Source organism: Aquarana catesbeiana, linkage group LG02, assembly GCF_042186555.1.
Source record: "Aquarana catesbeiana isolate 2022-GZ linkage group LG02, ASM4218655v1, whole genome shotgun sequence".
Taxonomy (NCBI): Eukaryota; Metazoa; Chordata; class Amphibia; order Anura; family Ranidae; genus Aquarana; species Aquarana catesbeiana.
In genome coordinates, this window is record NC_133325.1 from 588,229,571 (window position 1) to 588,246,118 (window position 16,548).

Below are 16,548 nucleotides of genomic sequence, written 5' to 3' on the forward strand. Positions count from 1 at the left end.
TATTACCCCCTGATCTACTATGTACATCAACATCTGCCTAAGATTTGAGGCCTATCCTAATCCCTTTTACTAATTCCCCTCTTTATGTACATCTCTTGTTTGATTGTAGGGGGGCTGATTTTAGACCACAACCCCCCCCCCCCCTTTAACACAAGGACTGTGACTTAATCATAAGTACTGGTACCTAATCTGACTGGAATGGGCTTTTCTTATGAACTGTTTAAGGTTTACTGGGTAATATCTGCGTTTGTCCACGAGCTGCAGTCTACCTAGGTCAGGGGTCCTCAAACTTTTTAAACAGGGGGCCAGTCCACTGTCCCTCAGATTGTTGGGGGGCCGAATCAATGCAGCCTCACCAGTGCCCAGCAATGCAGCCTGACCAGTGCCCAACAATGCAGCCTCACCAGTGCCCAACAATGCAGCCTCACCATTGCCCATTAGCGCAGCCAGCCTGACCAGTGCCCAGCAGCGCAGCCAGCCTCTCCAGTGCCCAGCAGCGCAGCCAGCCTCTCCAGTGCCCAGCAAGGCAGCCAGCCTGACTTGTGCCCAGCAAGGCAGCCAGCCTGACTTGTGCCCAGCAAGGCAGCCTGACTTGTGCCCAGCAAGGCAGCCTGACTTGTGCCCATCAAGGCAGCCTGACCAGTGCCTAGTAATGCAGCCTGACCAGTGCCCAGTAATGCAGCCTGTCCTGTACCCAGTAATGCAGCCAGCCTGACCTGCGCCCAGTAATGCAGCCTGACCTGCGCCCAGTAATGCAGCCAGCCTCTCCATTGTCCAGTTATGCAGCCTGACCTGTGCCCAGTTATGCAGCCTGACCTGTGCCCAGCAATGCAGCGTGACCTGTGCCCAGCAATGCAGCGTGATCTGTGCCCAGCAATGCAGCGTGATCTGTGCCCAGCAATGCAGTGTGATCTGTGCCCAGTAATTCAGCCAGCCTGTCCAGTGCACGGGTATTAGTGAGAGGAGCGCCGCGGGACTTACCGCTATGAACAGGCAGCTGTGAGGAGAATCCTTGTGAAGCTTTCCCGCGCTGGAGCGGGCTCTGTTCTCAGCCCCCACTCTGGACAGTGCCCGAAATTGTTACCGTTTCCCCCTATGAAGCGGGGTCTGCAGGGAAAGCATCTCTCCGGGCGGACCGTTGTGGGGGCTCCAGTACCCGAAAGGCTGAGAGGGCCGGGTGAAAGACCTTGGCGGGCCATATTCGGCCCACGGGCCGTAGTTTGAGGACCCCTGACCTAGGTAGACCACATGGGACCTGTTCATGTTCCCCATTGCCCACCATTGCACTTATGTTCACCCTTGGATGTGTATCTGGGCATATGCATGCTTATGTGTGTGGTATTCATGATTAATATTATACATATAAGTATGGGTTTAGGTTTTCCTATCGACAATAATGTCAACCAATTGGTTTCCAGTTTCCCCAGTTGTATCATGTCTGTGACCATATTTGTTTTCTTTCCCTACCCATGATCCTCATTCCAAGTTTTACCAGGTACTATCTGGGTTTGGTTAGGGGGTGTGGGTTGCAGTACCATAGGTAACCACTGGGGACCTACACATTATAATTTCTCTAGTTCTTATACTGGGCTATTATCCAGGCATACATATAAGAATATCCCTGTGGCTCTCAGACCCAAAGTGTTCACCACTTTTTGATTCACTATGCACATCAACACGTGCCTAAGATTTGAGGCTTATATCAATCCCTTTATCAATTTCACTTTATATGTACATCTCTTGTTTTGTTGGAGGGGGCTGTTTCTAAATTACAACCCCCCCCTTCTAACACAAGTAGTGTGACTCAATTATTAGTACTGGTACATAATCTGACCATAATGGGGTTTTCCTGATGAACTGTTTTTCCCAAGGTTTACTGGGTAATATCTGGGTTTGTTCATGAGCTGTAGTATGTAGCACCTAGGATGACCACATGGGACTTGTTTATGATCCCCTTTTGTTCACTATTGCACTTATGTTTACCCTTGGATGTTATCCGGGCATATGCATGCTATATATGTGTTATTCATGATTGTATACCTCCATTGTATTTATGTCTGGTATATTTACTATGAGACGAGCGCAGATGCAGAGGGGCGTTTTTTAGAACCTGTTCTTTTTGATTGGAGGGACTGTGTCGCCAGTGTGCGCGTGCATTATGCTTCCCCATAGAGGTTTCTCACACACCTTTTTTCCATCTGGTTAATGTTTGCTGTTATTGGTTACTTTTTGTGGGAGGGGGAGGAGCCCCGCATGTCCGCTCGCCTTATTAGATAACGTCCAATTGACGAAATGCGTAGGAGGTGGCTACGCTACTACCTCATTTCCGGTACGGAAGTAGGGGGCTGGAACGCAGGTGGAGCGCAAGCTGCGAACCAGTGCCCTTACATATTGCCTGTTTCATTGTGCTTATAGGTTTCCCTGCACAGGGACACTTTTTGTTTTTGCTTTTAATTTTTAATAAATACTACTTTTTTAAATACTACACAATGGAAGCCCTATCTCTTTCTATGAGGATCTAACTATGAACAGCTGACAAATTAACTTTGGGAAAAGTGACCAGGAAGACTCTCTTGGATACCCTTACTGGGTGGAGTGAGCTGCTGAGGCCCTACAGACCACAGATACCACATGCGGACTACCAGGAGAGATACCAGGAACTACCCCAGGCTATCTATACATGCCCATTACCCCTGCAGGGGTGCAGGGAGCTGGTGAGTAGGGACCCATCAGGGGGAGCACAGAAGTCGCTTGATTCTCTGAACACAAGAGTCACTTGAGCACTTTGGACTTTTTTTTTTTTTTTTGCTGGTTAATTTGGAACTTCACTAATATTTATATATATTTTTCTTATACAGTGGGGCAAAAAAGTATTTAGTCAGCCACCAATTGTGCAAGTTGTCCCACTTAAATAGATGAGAGAGGCCTGTAATTGTCATCATAGGTATACCTCAACTATGAGAGACAAAATGTGGAAACAAATCCAGACAATCACATTGTCTGATTTTTGAAAGAATTTATTTGCAAATTATGGTGGAAAATAAGTATTTGGTCACCTACAAACAAGCAAGATTTCTGGCTCTCACAGACCTGTATCTTCTTCTTTAAGAGGCTCCTCTGTCCTCCACTCATTACCTGTATTAATGGCACCTGTTTGAACTTGTTATCAGTATAAAAGACATCTGTCCACAACCTCAAACAGTCACACTCCAAACTCCTCTATGGTGAAGACTAAAGAGCTGTCAAAGGACACCAGAAACAAAACTGTAGACCTGCACCAGGCTGGGAAGACTGAATCTGCAATAGGCAAGCAGCTTGGTGTGAAGAAGTCAACTGTGGGAGCAATAATTAGAAAATGGAAGACATACAAGACCACTGATAATCTCCCTCGATCTGGGGCTCCACGCAAGATTTCACCCCGTGGGATCAAAATGATCACAAGAACGGTGTGCAAAAATCCCAGAACCACACGGGGGACCTAGTGAATGACCTGCAGAGAGCTGGGACCAATGTAACAAAGGCTACCATCAGTAACACACTACGCCGCCAGGGACTCAGATCCTGCGGTGCCAGGCGTGTCCCCCTGCTTAAGCCAGTACATGTTCGGGCCCGTCTGAGGTTTGCTAGCCACTTGCCTACAAGGCACTTTCACCCCCTTCCTGCCTGATGTACTGGAGATCTATCTTATTTCTTGAGACACTAACAAGCCAGGAAAGTACAAATACTCACAAAATGACCCCATTTTGGAAAGCAGACACCCCAACGTATAATCTATGAGGCATAATGAGTCTTTTGAACGGTTCATTTTTTTTCAGAAGTTTTTGGAAAATGTGGAAAAAAAATGAAAACGCATTTTTTTTTGCACAAAGTTGTCCATTTTTAAGATATTTCCAACACATAGCATGTACATAGCAAAAATGACACCCCAAAATACATTCTGCTACTCCTCCTGAGTATGGCGATACCACATGTGTGAGACTTTTACACAGCCTGGCCACATACAGAGGCTCGCCAGGGAAGTAGCACCTTCAGGCGTTCTACAAGCATAAATTACACATCTCATTTCTCAACCACCTATTACAGTTTTGAAGGCCCTGGAGCCCCAGGACAATGGAAATGCCCACAAAATGACACCATTTTGGAAAGTAGACACCCCAATGTATAATCTATGAGGCATAATGAGTCTTTTGAACTGTTCATTTTTTTCCAGAAGTTTTTGGAAAATGTAGAAAAAAAATGAAAAAGCATTTTTTCCCACAAAGTTGTTATTTTCAGCAGATAGCATGTACATAGCAAACATGACTACCAAAAATACATTCTGCTACTCCTCCTGAGTATGGCGATACCACATGTGTGAGACTTTTACACAGCCTGACCACATACAGAGGCCCATCATTGAAGTAGCACCTTCAGGCGTTCTACAAGCATAAATTACACATCTAATTTCCTGACAACCTATTATTTTTGAAGGCCCTTATATTTCTAACACATAGCATTTACATACCAAAATTACACTCCAAAATAAATTCTATTGAGGAAAGGATAAAAAAAAGTATTACCTGTGGTTTTAGTAGTGTCCCCAGAGGAGAGAATTGGTGCAGGCAGCAGGCAGCAGGCAGGGATGTGCTTAGCAACAATAGTAATTATCCAGGCAGCAGGCAGGAATATTGTCTATATTCAGCACAAGGATATCGTCAGCACAGCCAAAGCATTTGTCCATAAAAATTGTCCAGGCAGAGACAGCCAGCACAGCCATAATATTGGTCCTGGTACACCGTTACCTCCCTGCACTCATTATTGTACCACTCTCCAGCCCTTCGTAAACATACTGCCTCTTGCTACAGCTAATTATTTCCATAGTCCAGGTAGCAGGCAGAGGTGTGGTCAGTTTATGCTGCAGGCAGGGGGATGGTGGCAGTAAGTCAGCAGCAGGCTGAGGGCCACAATCAGGTAAGACCTGTGCACAGGGGCACAGGGGTAGAGGCTCCGACCCACCCAAATCTCTATGAAGCCTCAGGACTCCAGACCCTAATCTGGAAATTACGAAACCTGGAGACAACAAAAAAAAATTGTTTTCTCCATCCGGAAAAACGTTTCTGGAGCTCCTCACATGTGAGACCCCTGTGTCCTACAGTAGCAGAGCAACAGATCAGTCCAAGCGGTAGGCAGAAGCAAAGTCCATAAAACAGGCCAGGGTCAGATGACGTCCAAGCAGTCCAAGTGGTGGGCAGAAGCGTAGTTGGTAAAACAGGCCATGGTCAGTTCACATGTAAGCAGTCCAAACAGTAGGCAGAAGCGTAGTTGGTAAAACAGGCCAGGGTCAGTTCACATGTAAGCAGTCCAAACGCTTAGCAGAAGCATAGTCAAAAAACAGGCCAGGGTCAGTTCACGTAGAAGGCAGTGGCATGGTTATTTGAGGAAGCATGGGAAAAGGTCAGCACAGATGATGAAAATGGGGAAATGGTTAAGAATATGGGCTAATATTTTAGGGATGTGTCATATAGTCTGAAGCATTCACCATTGCAAAGGCCGGGTTCAAGGGGACACTGGGGACAATGGTAGCTGGTATGTCTTCGAAATCCTTTACTGCTGCATACTCGACATCTTTTTTGGCGTCTTTGGCCTGCTTCAGATGGTGGAACGTGGTCCGGGAAGTGGCGTTCATGAAGTCGGCTAACAGCATCAGAGCGAAGGTTTTCTGGGGGGGGGGGGGGGGGGGTCTTTGATGGTAGATGAGGGGCGTGACAACTTCTTCAATTAATTTTAGGAAATGGGCAGGGCTTTCGGTGGATTTGGTGTAAATGATGTAGGCATTATAAATGGCCAAATTAATTAAATAGAGTGCTACTTTCTTGTACCAGAAACAGCACCTCCTTATTGCGAAATAGGGCTGAAGCATTTGGTCATTGAAATCCACCCCCCCATGTACAGATTGTAATCTTGTACACATTTTGGCTTTACAATGGGACCTCGTCTTCTCTGAACTTCAACTGTAGTGTCGTTATGGATGGTGGACACCATGTACACATTCCTGGTATCCTTCCACCTCAAGGCCTGCACTTTGTTGCATCTCAAAGTTTCTCTTTCTCCCCTTCGCAATTTCTTATTTACTATGGCTTGTGGGAAGCCCTTCCTATTCTTTCTGGAGGTTCCACAGGCCAGGGTTTGTGCGAGGTATAGGTGTTTGAAAAGGGGCAGGCTTGTATAGAAGTTATCCAGGTATATGTGGTTACCTTTCTTCAGCAGTGGGTAGGCCAGGTCCCATACAATTTTACCAGTTGTGCCCATATAGGCCGGGCACTCAGGGGGCTGGAGCTGGGAATCTCTTCCTTCGTATATGCGGAACGCATACAGATATCCCGTGACTCTCTCGCAAAGCTTATAAAATTTCACTCCGTATTTGGCCCTTTTGCTAGAAATGTATTGTTTTATTCCTAGCTGGCCTGAAAAGGGTACCAGGGACTCATCCACACATATATGCTTATCGGGGACATAGAGTTCTGCAAATCGTTGGGAAAAGAAATTATTGAGTGGGTGAATTTTATATAATTTATCGTAATTTGGATGACTACGGGGAGGGCACTGGGTGTTGTCACTGAAATGAAGAAAGCGCATTGTCATCTCGTATCGGGACCTGGACATTACAGAAGAATAAATGGGCATGTGGTGAATGGGGTGGGTGGACCAATAGGCATGTCCTTAATTTTTTTTTGTAAGCCCAATGTTTATGGTGAGGCCCATAAACATTTTGAACTGCTCCAGAGTCAAATCCTTCCACTCGATTGGACGGGCGTATGAAGATTGGGGGTTGTTGGCAATATGCTGCTGGGCATATAAATTGGTCTGGTCCACGATGAGTTGCAGCAAAGTGTTGGGCAATAATAAATGAAAACAATCAATTTCAGAAAAATTTGGGGTATTGGCATGCACACCTGGCTGTGCGGTGAAAGGGGGAATTCTTGCTGATCCTGAGTCGGAAGGCAGCCATGTTGGATTGGCAAGACCATATGGGAGATATGTAGTGGCCCTGGCTCTTGGGGGACGTGGCACTCCAGTGCTGGTAGTTGGAGTTCCTGTGCTGGCATTTGGGCATGATTCTACGGAAGTGCTGGTACTGGGCATTTCTTGTGGTCTATCGCTGGCAGCAGCGCTGGTACTGGGCCTGGGAATTTGATCCTGGGGTATATTGCTGGTGGCTGCCCGGTTTCCAGAGGGCCGTGCTCTTTTAGGAGGGATCCATTCTTCCTCTGATTTGTTTGCCGATCCACTATTATCAATCGGTTCAAATACTGAGATTGATTCACAATCGGAATTGGCATTTGAATCTGATGAGAACTCCCCGCTGCTCTCGTCAGTCATGGAGAGGATCTGAAACGCCTCCTCACTTGTATAGAATCTTTTGGACATTTTTTCTGATGGACTGTGCGACAGGTGACAAATTACGGTTACTGATGTGCGACAGGTGATGGGTGACAGGTGACGGTCACTGATGGGCGACAGGTGATCGGTGACAGGTGACGGTCACTGATGGGTGACGTGTGACAGTCACTGGTGGGTAGAAGGTGACATGCGACAGTCACCGGTGGGTGACAGGTGACAGGTAACAGGTGACAGTCACTGATAGCAGTCTCTGATGGTGACTGGTGCACTTTATGGGACTGATAGGTGACAGATGAGGGTCACGGATGGGTGACTGATGACGATCACTGATGGCGGCCACTGATGACGGTCACTGATGATGGTCACTGATGGGTGACAGGTGCACTACTGCCGGCAGTCTCCGACGGTGACAGGTGCACTTTGTGGGCACTGATGGGTGACAGGTGCACTTTGTGGGCACTGATAGGTGACAGGTGCACTTTGTGGGCACTGATGGGTGACAGGTGCACTTTGTGGGCACTGATGGGTGACAGGTGCACTTTTATAAGCACTGATGTGGTGACTGTTGGGTGACAGCCTTAATAGGGGGGGGCGATGTGACAGGTTCTCTTTGTGGTGTTGGTGCAGTACACTACAAAACACAGATAGATCAGTCACTCACTGCTCCTGGCTCTTCTCTCCTTACACTGGTAACAGTGTGTGAGGAGAGAAGAGCCGGTAACAGTTAGTAACCGGTCTATGTTTACATTTAGTGATCGGCTGTGAATGGATCACAGCCGATCACGTGGTAAACAGCCGGCAGCCATTGGCTGTTCACCCTTGTCGGTGACGAGCAGTGTTCCTTGGAACACGCCGCCACCGACGTGACCGCGCTGCACGCTCTCGATCATGCGCATGCGGGGTCTAAACCGGGGGAATACCCCTTTGTGATCGGCCGTGACGTAATCGCGGCCGATCACATGGTGAACAGCCATGCCCAATGGCTGTGCACCCCTGTTGGTGACGCGCTGTGTCCCGGGGACACAGCTACACCGACAGAGCAGGGCTGCGCGTCCGCGATCGCGCGCATGCCCTGTGTGAATGAGCCGCCTTCATATGACGGCGGACCAGAACAAGAGCCGCACCGCTCCGCTGTCATATGATGGTGGGCGGGCGGCAACAGGCTAGAGAGCATTTGGATGATCCAGAAGAGGATTGGGAGAATGTCATATGGTCTGATGAAACCAAAGAAGAACTGTTTGATAGAAACACAACTGGCCGTGTTTGGAGGAGAGAGAATGCTGAGTTGCAACCAAAGAACACCATACCTACTGTGAAGCATGGGAGTGGCAACATCATGCTTTTGGGCTGTTTCTCTGCAAAGGGAACAGGACGACTGATCTGTGTACATGAAAGAATGAATGGGGCCATGTATCGTGAGATATTGAGTGCAAACCTCCTCCCATCAGCAAGTGCATTGAAGATGAAACGTGGCTGGGTCTTTCAGCATGACAATGATCCCCAACACACCACCCAGGCAACGAAGGAGTGGCTTTGTAAGAAGCATTTCAAGGTCCTGGAGTGGCCTAGCCAGTCTCCAGATCTCAACCCCCATAGAAAACCTTTGGAGGGAGTTGAAAGTCCGTGTTGCCCAGCGACAGCCCCAAAACATCACTGCTCTAGAGGAGATCTGCATGGAGGAATGGGCCAAAATACCAGCAACAGTGTGTGACAACCTTGTGAAGACTTACAGAAAATGTTTGACCTCTGTCATTGCCAACAAAAGATTTATAACAAAGTATTGAGATGAACTTTTGATATTGACAAAATACTTATTTTCCACCATAATTTGCAAATACATTCTTTCAAAAATCAGACAATGTGATTGTCTGGATTTGTTTCCATATTTTGTCTCTCATAGTTGAGGTATACCTATGATGACAATTACAGGCCTCTCTCATCTTTTTAAGTGGGAGAGCTTGCACAATTGGTGGCTGACTAAATACGGTACTTTTTTGCCCCACTGTATATATTTTATATTTTTTATCTTTATGCTGATTTTTTCTTTTACGGTTTATGACTACACATATGTGTCACTGGACTTTGCTGGTTTTTGGGGTTTATACATATATATTTTTGCACATTTTATAATGTATAAAATGTATATACATTTTCTATTTTTTGGACAATAGGTTTTTGATGGTATATGGACCCCATGAAGTTTTTTTCTTAATGCTATTCTTATGCACGCATATATATGTGAGGTTTATTGGGATCCACTTAATATTAATTTTTATTTGTGTATTGTATAATTTTTTCCATTTTTCCTTTCTTGCACACATTGGTATGGATGCACGGAGCCTGCATTATTAGGGCAACTAACCACTGGCATGCACATTGCCACTATATTTATCCTTATATGTTAGCCAGTAGGTAGCGCCACCAACCCCACACCTGCACATCATTACTTTCTTCAGTTCCATCTCAGGGACTGATTAGGGGAGGCTGCAATCTGTTATAATATTGTTATAATATTGTTGCTATCCTGAGAGCGGAGTTTTTCTCTATATTAATGAGACTCGGGTGATCACAGATCGGAGTAAGGGGCCGATCCCGGCCCCTTACCACGTGATCAGCTGTCAGCCAATGACAGCTGATCACGTGATGTAAACAGAAGATCAGTAATCGTTTTTCTTTTCTCCTCACGCTGACAGTGTGAGGAGAAAAAAAAGCTGATCACTGGATTCAGTGCAAGGGACATCGGTCCCGAAGAGGAAGAGGCGAAGCCGCCTCATCTGTGTCCACCAATATCACCTTCCAGTGCCACCTGCCAGTGCCCACACATTTCCACAAATAAGTGCATAAGTGCCAGCAGTCAGTGCCACCTATCAATGCCCATGAGTGCCACTTATCAATGCCCACCAGTGGTGCCAATCAGTGACTCATCAGTGCCACCTAGCAGTGCTGCCTATCAGTGTCACCTACCAGTGTCACTTACCAGTGCCGATCAGTGCCCATCACTGTCACCCATCAGTGCCCATCACTGCCACCTATCAGTGCCCATCAGTGCCAGCTATCAGTGCCACCTATTAGTGCCCTTCAGTGCCACCTATCAATGCCCTTCAGTGCCACCCATTAGTGTCCACCAATACCACCTATCAGTGCCCACCAGTACCACCTCATCAGTGCCCACCAGTGTAGCCTATTAGTGCCCATCAGTGTTGCCTATTAGTGCCCATCAGTGCCGCCTTATCAGTGCCCATCAATGCAGCCTCATCAGCACACATCAATGAAGTAGAAAAATTGCCTGTTTGCAAAATTTATTAACAAAATATAAAACGGTTTTGTATTTTTTTTTTAAATTTAGGTCTTTTTTAATTTTTTTAACAAAAAATAAAAAACCCAGAGGTGATCAAATACCACCAAAAGAAAGCTCTATTTGTGGGGAAAAAATAATAAAAATTTAATTTGGGGACAGTGTTGTATGACCGCGCAATTGTCGTTCAAAGAGTGACAGCGCTAAAAGCTGAAAATTGGTCTGGGCAGGAGGGGGGTTTATGTGCCCAGTAAGCAAGTGGTTAACTAACAAAAGTGTTTCACTGCCCTAAATTTTTTATATATATAAAAAAAAATGTAATCATTTTATTTGTTGCCTTTAGTAAAACATAAAGGAGCGAATAAAGCAAAAAATGTAACCCTTAATTTTTTGCACATTTATCTTCATGGTCCATGATATTGTATCTATGGCAGGGGCCTGTCCTTTGCCTCTATGCTTGTGCTATAATGTGTCCCTGTTTCCCATCTCACCAAGTTGGAAGGTATGGGGTTGGGTCTCATTTCCAACAGGCTTAAAAAATAAATTTCAACCTTACAGACTTCCTTTTTCTTTTTTTACACAATGAAAGGTACACAGCAAGCAGCAATAGAGTGAGCGAAGCAATCGTTGGCCTGGTGCAGGGAGGGGCTTTGGTTGATCACACTGTGCAGACAGACAGTCCAGTATCATGTGATCACATAGCCAGGCTATATATACTGAGACTGGGAGCAGTGCTCTGATAATCTCTGCAGTAGCATTCATTCTCTTTCATCATGGTTGAAAAATTTGTGGGAACCTGGAGGCTGGTAGACAGCAAGTGCTTGATGACTACATGAAAGCACTTGGTGAGTATAACCTAGATGCAAAATATCTGTGACTGCATAAATACTGCATGCTAGAGAGATGTATTTTTACAGAATGACAGATCATTTTATAGAAAAGGTGATAAGCAGAAAAAACATCTAATTTATTATTGTTATTGTTGTTATTGTTTTTTGTATATGACATAACACATATCCTGTATTTCTAATGTTATCTTAACTCTATTGATTTTTTTTTTTTTTTGGGTGCATTTCTTTGGGATGTGCTATAATTCTGTGTCTTTGGGTAAAAGGTGTGCATGAATTTCTGTAAAAAGAGGATGACATTTTGCAATGAATGAGAGCAGTGGTAATGAAGGGTGGATGGAGATTTGCTGGCGCTGTAGATTTGCAGACAGAGGCCATGTGTGTAGACCACACTGAAATCAGATCCAAGGGACAGGATGGGGTGAGATGGTAAAGCTGGGACTGCCAATAAACTGGACTAGGGAGGTTGGAGAGTAAAGGTGCTATATAAAGAGGAATTGTACTGATCTAAAAGATTACCAAGGAGCATAATCATTTCCTTTACTCAGAAGATAATCTTGCATCACTTTGCATTATGACCGGCTGCAAAGAATGTATTGCAGGGATGCATCTTCATACAGCTACTTGGGCAAAAAAAGTTTAAGGATTAATGTATATTGGCTGTACAGTATAATCAATCAAATCCAATATTTTGCAACATTTTATTTAAAATGTGATCAGATAATATAAAATTATATAGATTCTATAATTTTGCTAAATGTCTTTAAAATGTATTGTAAAATCTACTAATAGAATTTGCTAAATTAAAAAAAAAAAAAAAAAAAAATCTATATCTATCTCTCATTTTCTTTTCCAGACTAATATTCATAGTGAGTATAATCTATTTTTAAATGCTCTTGTCAATATCTTCAGTTGGCTGGCACAGAGCTCCCTAGCAATGCACTCTGTGTTGTGTCCTACATATTAGGAATGTATAAGCACACTCCAGATCTCCTCCAAAAGTAGTAGTCTCTTAAAACATCCAGGCTTGTACAGGAGATTAAGTAAACACAAATCAACGTAAATGGTGATTCAGCACCGATCCGCAACTGCAAAATCGATCGATACAGTGCAACAAGTGAACCCTGATGGGGAGTCTCGCTTTCCTTGCTTCAGCAAGCTGCTGTTAGATTGCTGTGACTTCACGCTTTCTTTGACCTTCATTTAAAAACCTACACAGCAGCCTGTGTTGTATACACATTACAGGGCACACCTTCAACGTTTTTACTTGGTATGTTTGCTAACCTTTATGACTTGGTAATTGACAGTTTGCCCCTTCACCGCAACTGGAAACGCTGTGTTTTTTTCTTTGTTTTTGTTTTTTTTAATGTGTGTGCCTCCAAACCTAAAAGACCCTCTGAACCTCAGACCTGTTGAACAGCTCAATTGTTGCTAGCATCATTATGGTTCCACAATGTTCTTCCTATGAAGTCACGTCACCAATAGTTTAGTGTTGGATGGTATGACCTGCACCCCCACACGTTCTCCCCTGACCAACACATCTGCTTTAAACATGGATGTTTTTTCTGTTAAAATTGATAGACTAGTAAATCATACTGTTTCAAAAGCAAAAAAACTCACCACTGTGTATCTCTAATGTATACTCCCACACAATGTGCCAGAAATGATTGCTTTTCAAATGTGTTAGCGGTTTTTATTTTAAGTGACGTTCATTGTGGATTTTCAGTAAGCATTCTGATTGCATGTCAATTCTGAAGCTCTAGTCTCGGTTCTACATGCATGTTGGCCCTATTTTCCATGCTTGCATTTCACATGTACACAATGGAACAATCTGGCCAAACAATGCAGGCAACTGTTATTTTTGAAAGCAGCTGCTGTGAGAATCAATTATATAAATCTTGCATTTTTTTTTTTTTTTGGTTCCACAGTGCATGTAATTTGAGCTAGAAAAGTCCTGTTCAGTGACGGTCCCTTCAACAAATCGCATTTGTTTCAAGGATAAAGAGACACTGTCAACTTGCAAATGCATAACAAATGAGGCGTCTGTGAAAAGGGCCTCTGCCTTGCCCTATAATTACATTATCAGGACTCCTTGTTCTCAGAGGGCAAAGTCAGTACCTGGCATAGCATCCAATTGCTATGCCTAGGCACTGTCACATGAGTGGGGGGGGGGGGGGGGGGGAGAGAAGCGTGACGGTACTGCTTACCAGGGTTACACCATCAGTCTTTAACGATGGCTGTGAAAGTTGGGAAGTGTGGGAGTGCTAGTAAGGTGAGTAAAATGGTTGGTTCATGGGGCCATTCCTTTCTCCTGCATTAAGGAAAAGTAAGATAAAGGTCGTGCTGTTCGATCACGTATGTAAAAATTAGATGATTGGAACAGTCCACAAGTGATGTGAAAATTAAATCCTGGTGTCAATCTCCACTAGCCGCCACCGTAGTGATCTTAAATATCAGTGCCTCCACCAACAGCTGAAGGGCTCGCTTACCAGCTCCTATTGATCCCTCATCACAAGGGATCGTTAGTGCTTGTGGCTTTAGCCCAGCCAAGGCCTTCAGGTCCTGATGGTCTCTCCAAGATCACCCCTTGGCACCATATAAACAGTGAAGATTTCTCACTCAGGTTCCAGGTGATGCATCTCCTCTGTCTGGAGGAAACAGACTTAAAGCGGAGTTCCACCCAAAAATGGAACTTCCGCTTTTCGGAATCCCCACCCCCCGGCAAGGCTTCACTTCCTGATTCCCTTACCAAAGATGGCGGTGCCTCCACCTGAGAGGAACAGATTGGCTTCAGGTGCCGGCATCGTGGGCGACCTGGACAGGTAAGGGTCCATATTTTAAAGGTTAGCAGCTGCAGTATTTGTGGCTGCTGACTTTAAAAAAAAATCGGCGGAACTCCGCTAAAGGAAAAGTGCAGGAACAAATAATCTACTCTTATGGCTACAGCTGTCCCTCAACGGCTCTAAGACCAAGAACTGAGCGATCATGTGACTTGCAGGGCTTTTTCTAATGTCCTGCAAGTGCACTGCCCCAGTGTGAAAGCACTCGGGCTCTCACTGGGGATGCAGGGAGGTGTTTTTCAGGCGCTATTAGCCCAAAAGCACCTGGAAAAATGCCCCAGTGTGAAAGGGGTCTTGGTCAGCACTCTGCCTCTCCCAGCTTTCACTGGAGTGCTAGTCTGGGAGGGGATGGAAGTGGCTGACTCAGGCCCGTTGAGGCTGAACTAGCTGTTGGTCAGGCATCTGGTTGGAACCCAACATTTTCAGACTAGAGCAGCTCTGTGACATCATCTGACAGCTGTCAGCTGATTTCTGAGTCACAGAAGTGCAAAAAGAGTATTTTTGTGTTTGACTGACTTCTGACCAAATATGCATTGACCATACTTCTCTTTTTTTCAGGTCACTAATAGATCCGCAGTGTCTGAATTCCCCCAGGCACCAGCATTAGGCAGTGGGTCTTCAGACAGAGCATTTCTGTTTCAACATTCCTGGTCATGTTAAGAGGGGAAGAGGGATGAGATGGGTGGCAGTTACGAAAACAGACATTTGACTGTAATTTTAGGCGGATTTTCTAATCTTTTAGTAGTTTCCCAAAACAGCAGTCCCCACCCAGTGAGGTTGTGGCCTTTCATAGACTTGAGATCCCTGACCAATCAACATATCTGATTGCATTGAGATTTTGACTTTTCCTTGTTTGTTCCACGCTCGCCCTCCAACCCACATAATCACCTGTGCTCTGTTGCTGCAAAATACCCAAAATTTCCTGGTATGGGCAACATGAGACCTTCCATGATGCAGTGCTTGGGACTGAGTGGCCAGCTACTAGGCCTACTCCTTGGAGAGAGGGCGAGTCCATCCTTTAAGTAAGTTCTACTGGTTTAGAACTGCAGAGGAACTAAGCAGCAAGGCAGCATGGGGAAGGCAAATATAAGTAGGTTGGGATTGTGCTTAAGTGACTGTCACTATATTCTGAATGAGCCCATAGAAGGGGTTTGCATGCTCAGGCAGGATTCCTGGTTGAATAAGCAAACTGAGTACTCCATTAACAAGTATATACAGCTTGGCCACCTTTACTTATGCCTGTCAATGGAAGGTGAAAGTGGAAAGACAAAGGTTTATCTTCAGAGAAAAAAACAGTAAATGTTATTTTAGGCCTCTTGCACACAGGTGCCTGTGCAACCTAAATTCCAGCATAGTTCTCCTGCCCAAATTACCCTAGGTTCTGCAAAGACTCCCACAGACATGAATGGCTGTACTTTACACCAGTGCCATCATAAATGTGAGTATAGCACAAGGTCACATTCTATACTTGTTTACTTCAGTGTATACATGAATTCAGAAATTCATGTCTAAGGGGCAATAAATTGTAGTGCATGTTGCACAGGCTCCAACACCCATGTGCAAAGGCCCTAAACCACGGGTCTCAAACTGGCGGCCCTCCAGCATCTGTCCCATCATGCCTCTGCCCGTGGGAATCATGTTTGTAACTGTTAGCCTTGCAATGCCTCATGGGACTTGTAGTTTGGCAACACCTGGAGGGCCGCCAGTATGAGACCCTTGCCCTAAACTGATCATATTTCTCATAACTTTTACCTGGGATTATCTCTAATCACCATTGATGTGAGAAACCTCACCTAAAGCAGCTATAAATGTCACATTTTGGATTTGTTCTTGTCATCGGCCATCTTGAAACCCTTTGGCTTAACTGATGTCAGGAAACCTCACAATGGGTTGATTTACTAAGGCAAATACTGTGCACTTTGAAAGTGCAGTTGCACTTATTTTCCATAGTAAGTGCAATGTGGTAATGCTTTAATTTGTAAAGGATACTCAATCAAGTGCAAGGAAAATAAAGAGAACGCATGTATTCTTGCACATGATTAGATGATGGAAATCAGCAGAGCTTTAACACATTTACTAAGCTTCGTGGATCACGAGTGCAACTGCACTTGCAGGGTGCAGAGTCCATTTGCATTAAAGCAACTCCTTTCTCTCTTGGCACAAGGATAGGCAGATGGACCCACTG

General features: G+C 45.0%; 1 protein-coding gene across 1 annotated transcript in view; it reads left to right on the forward strand.

Moving 5' to 3' along the window:
- The first annotated feature begins 11,295 nt into the window (after positions 1-11,295).
- LOC141128759 (fatty acid-binding protein, heart-like) overlaps positions 11,296-16,548 on the forward strand; it is a 33,014-nt gene continuing 27,761 nt past the window's right edge. The window contains 2 exon segments of the mRNA XM_073616232.1: positions 11,296-11,491; positions 11,494-11,520. Coding sequence (XP_073472333.1) covers positions 11,449-11,491; positions 11,494-11,520 — 70 coding nt within the window. The 5' untranslated portion in view covers positions 11,296-11,448.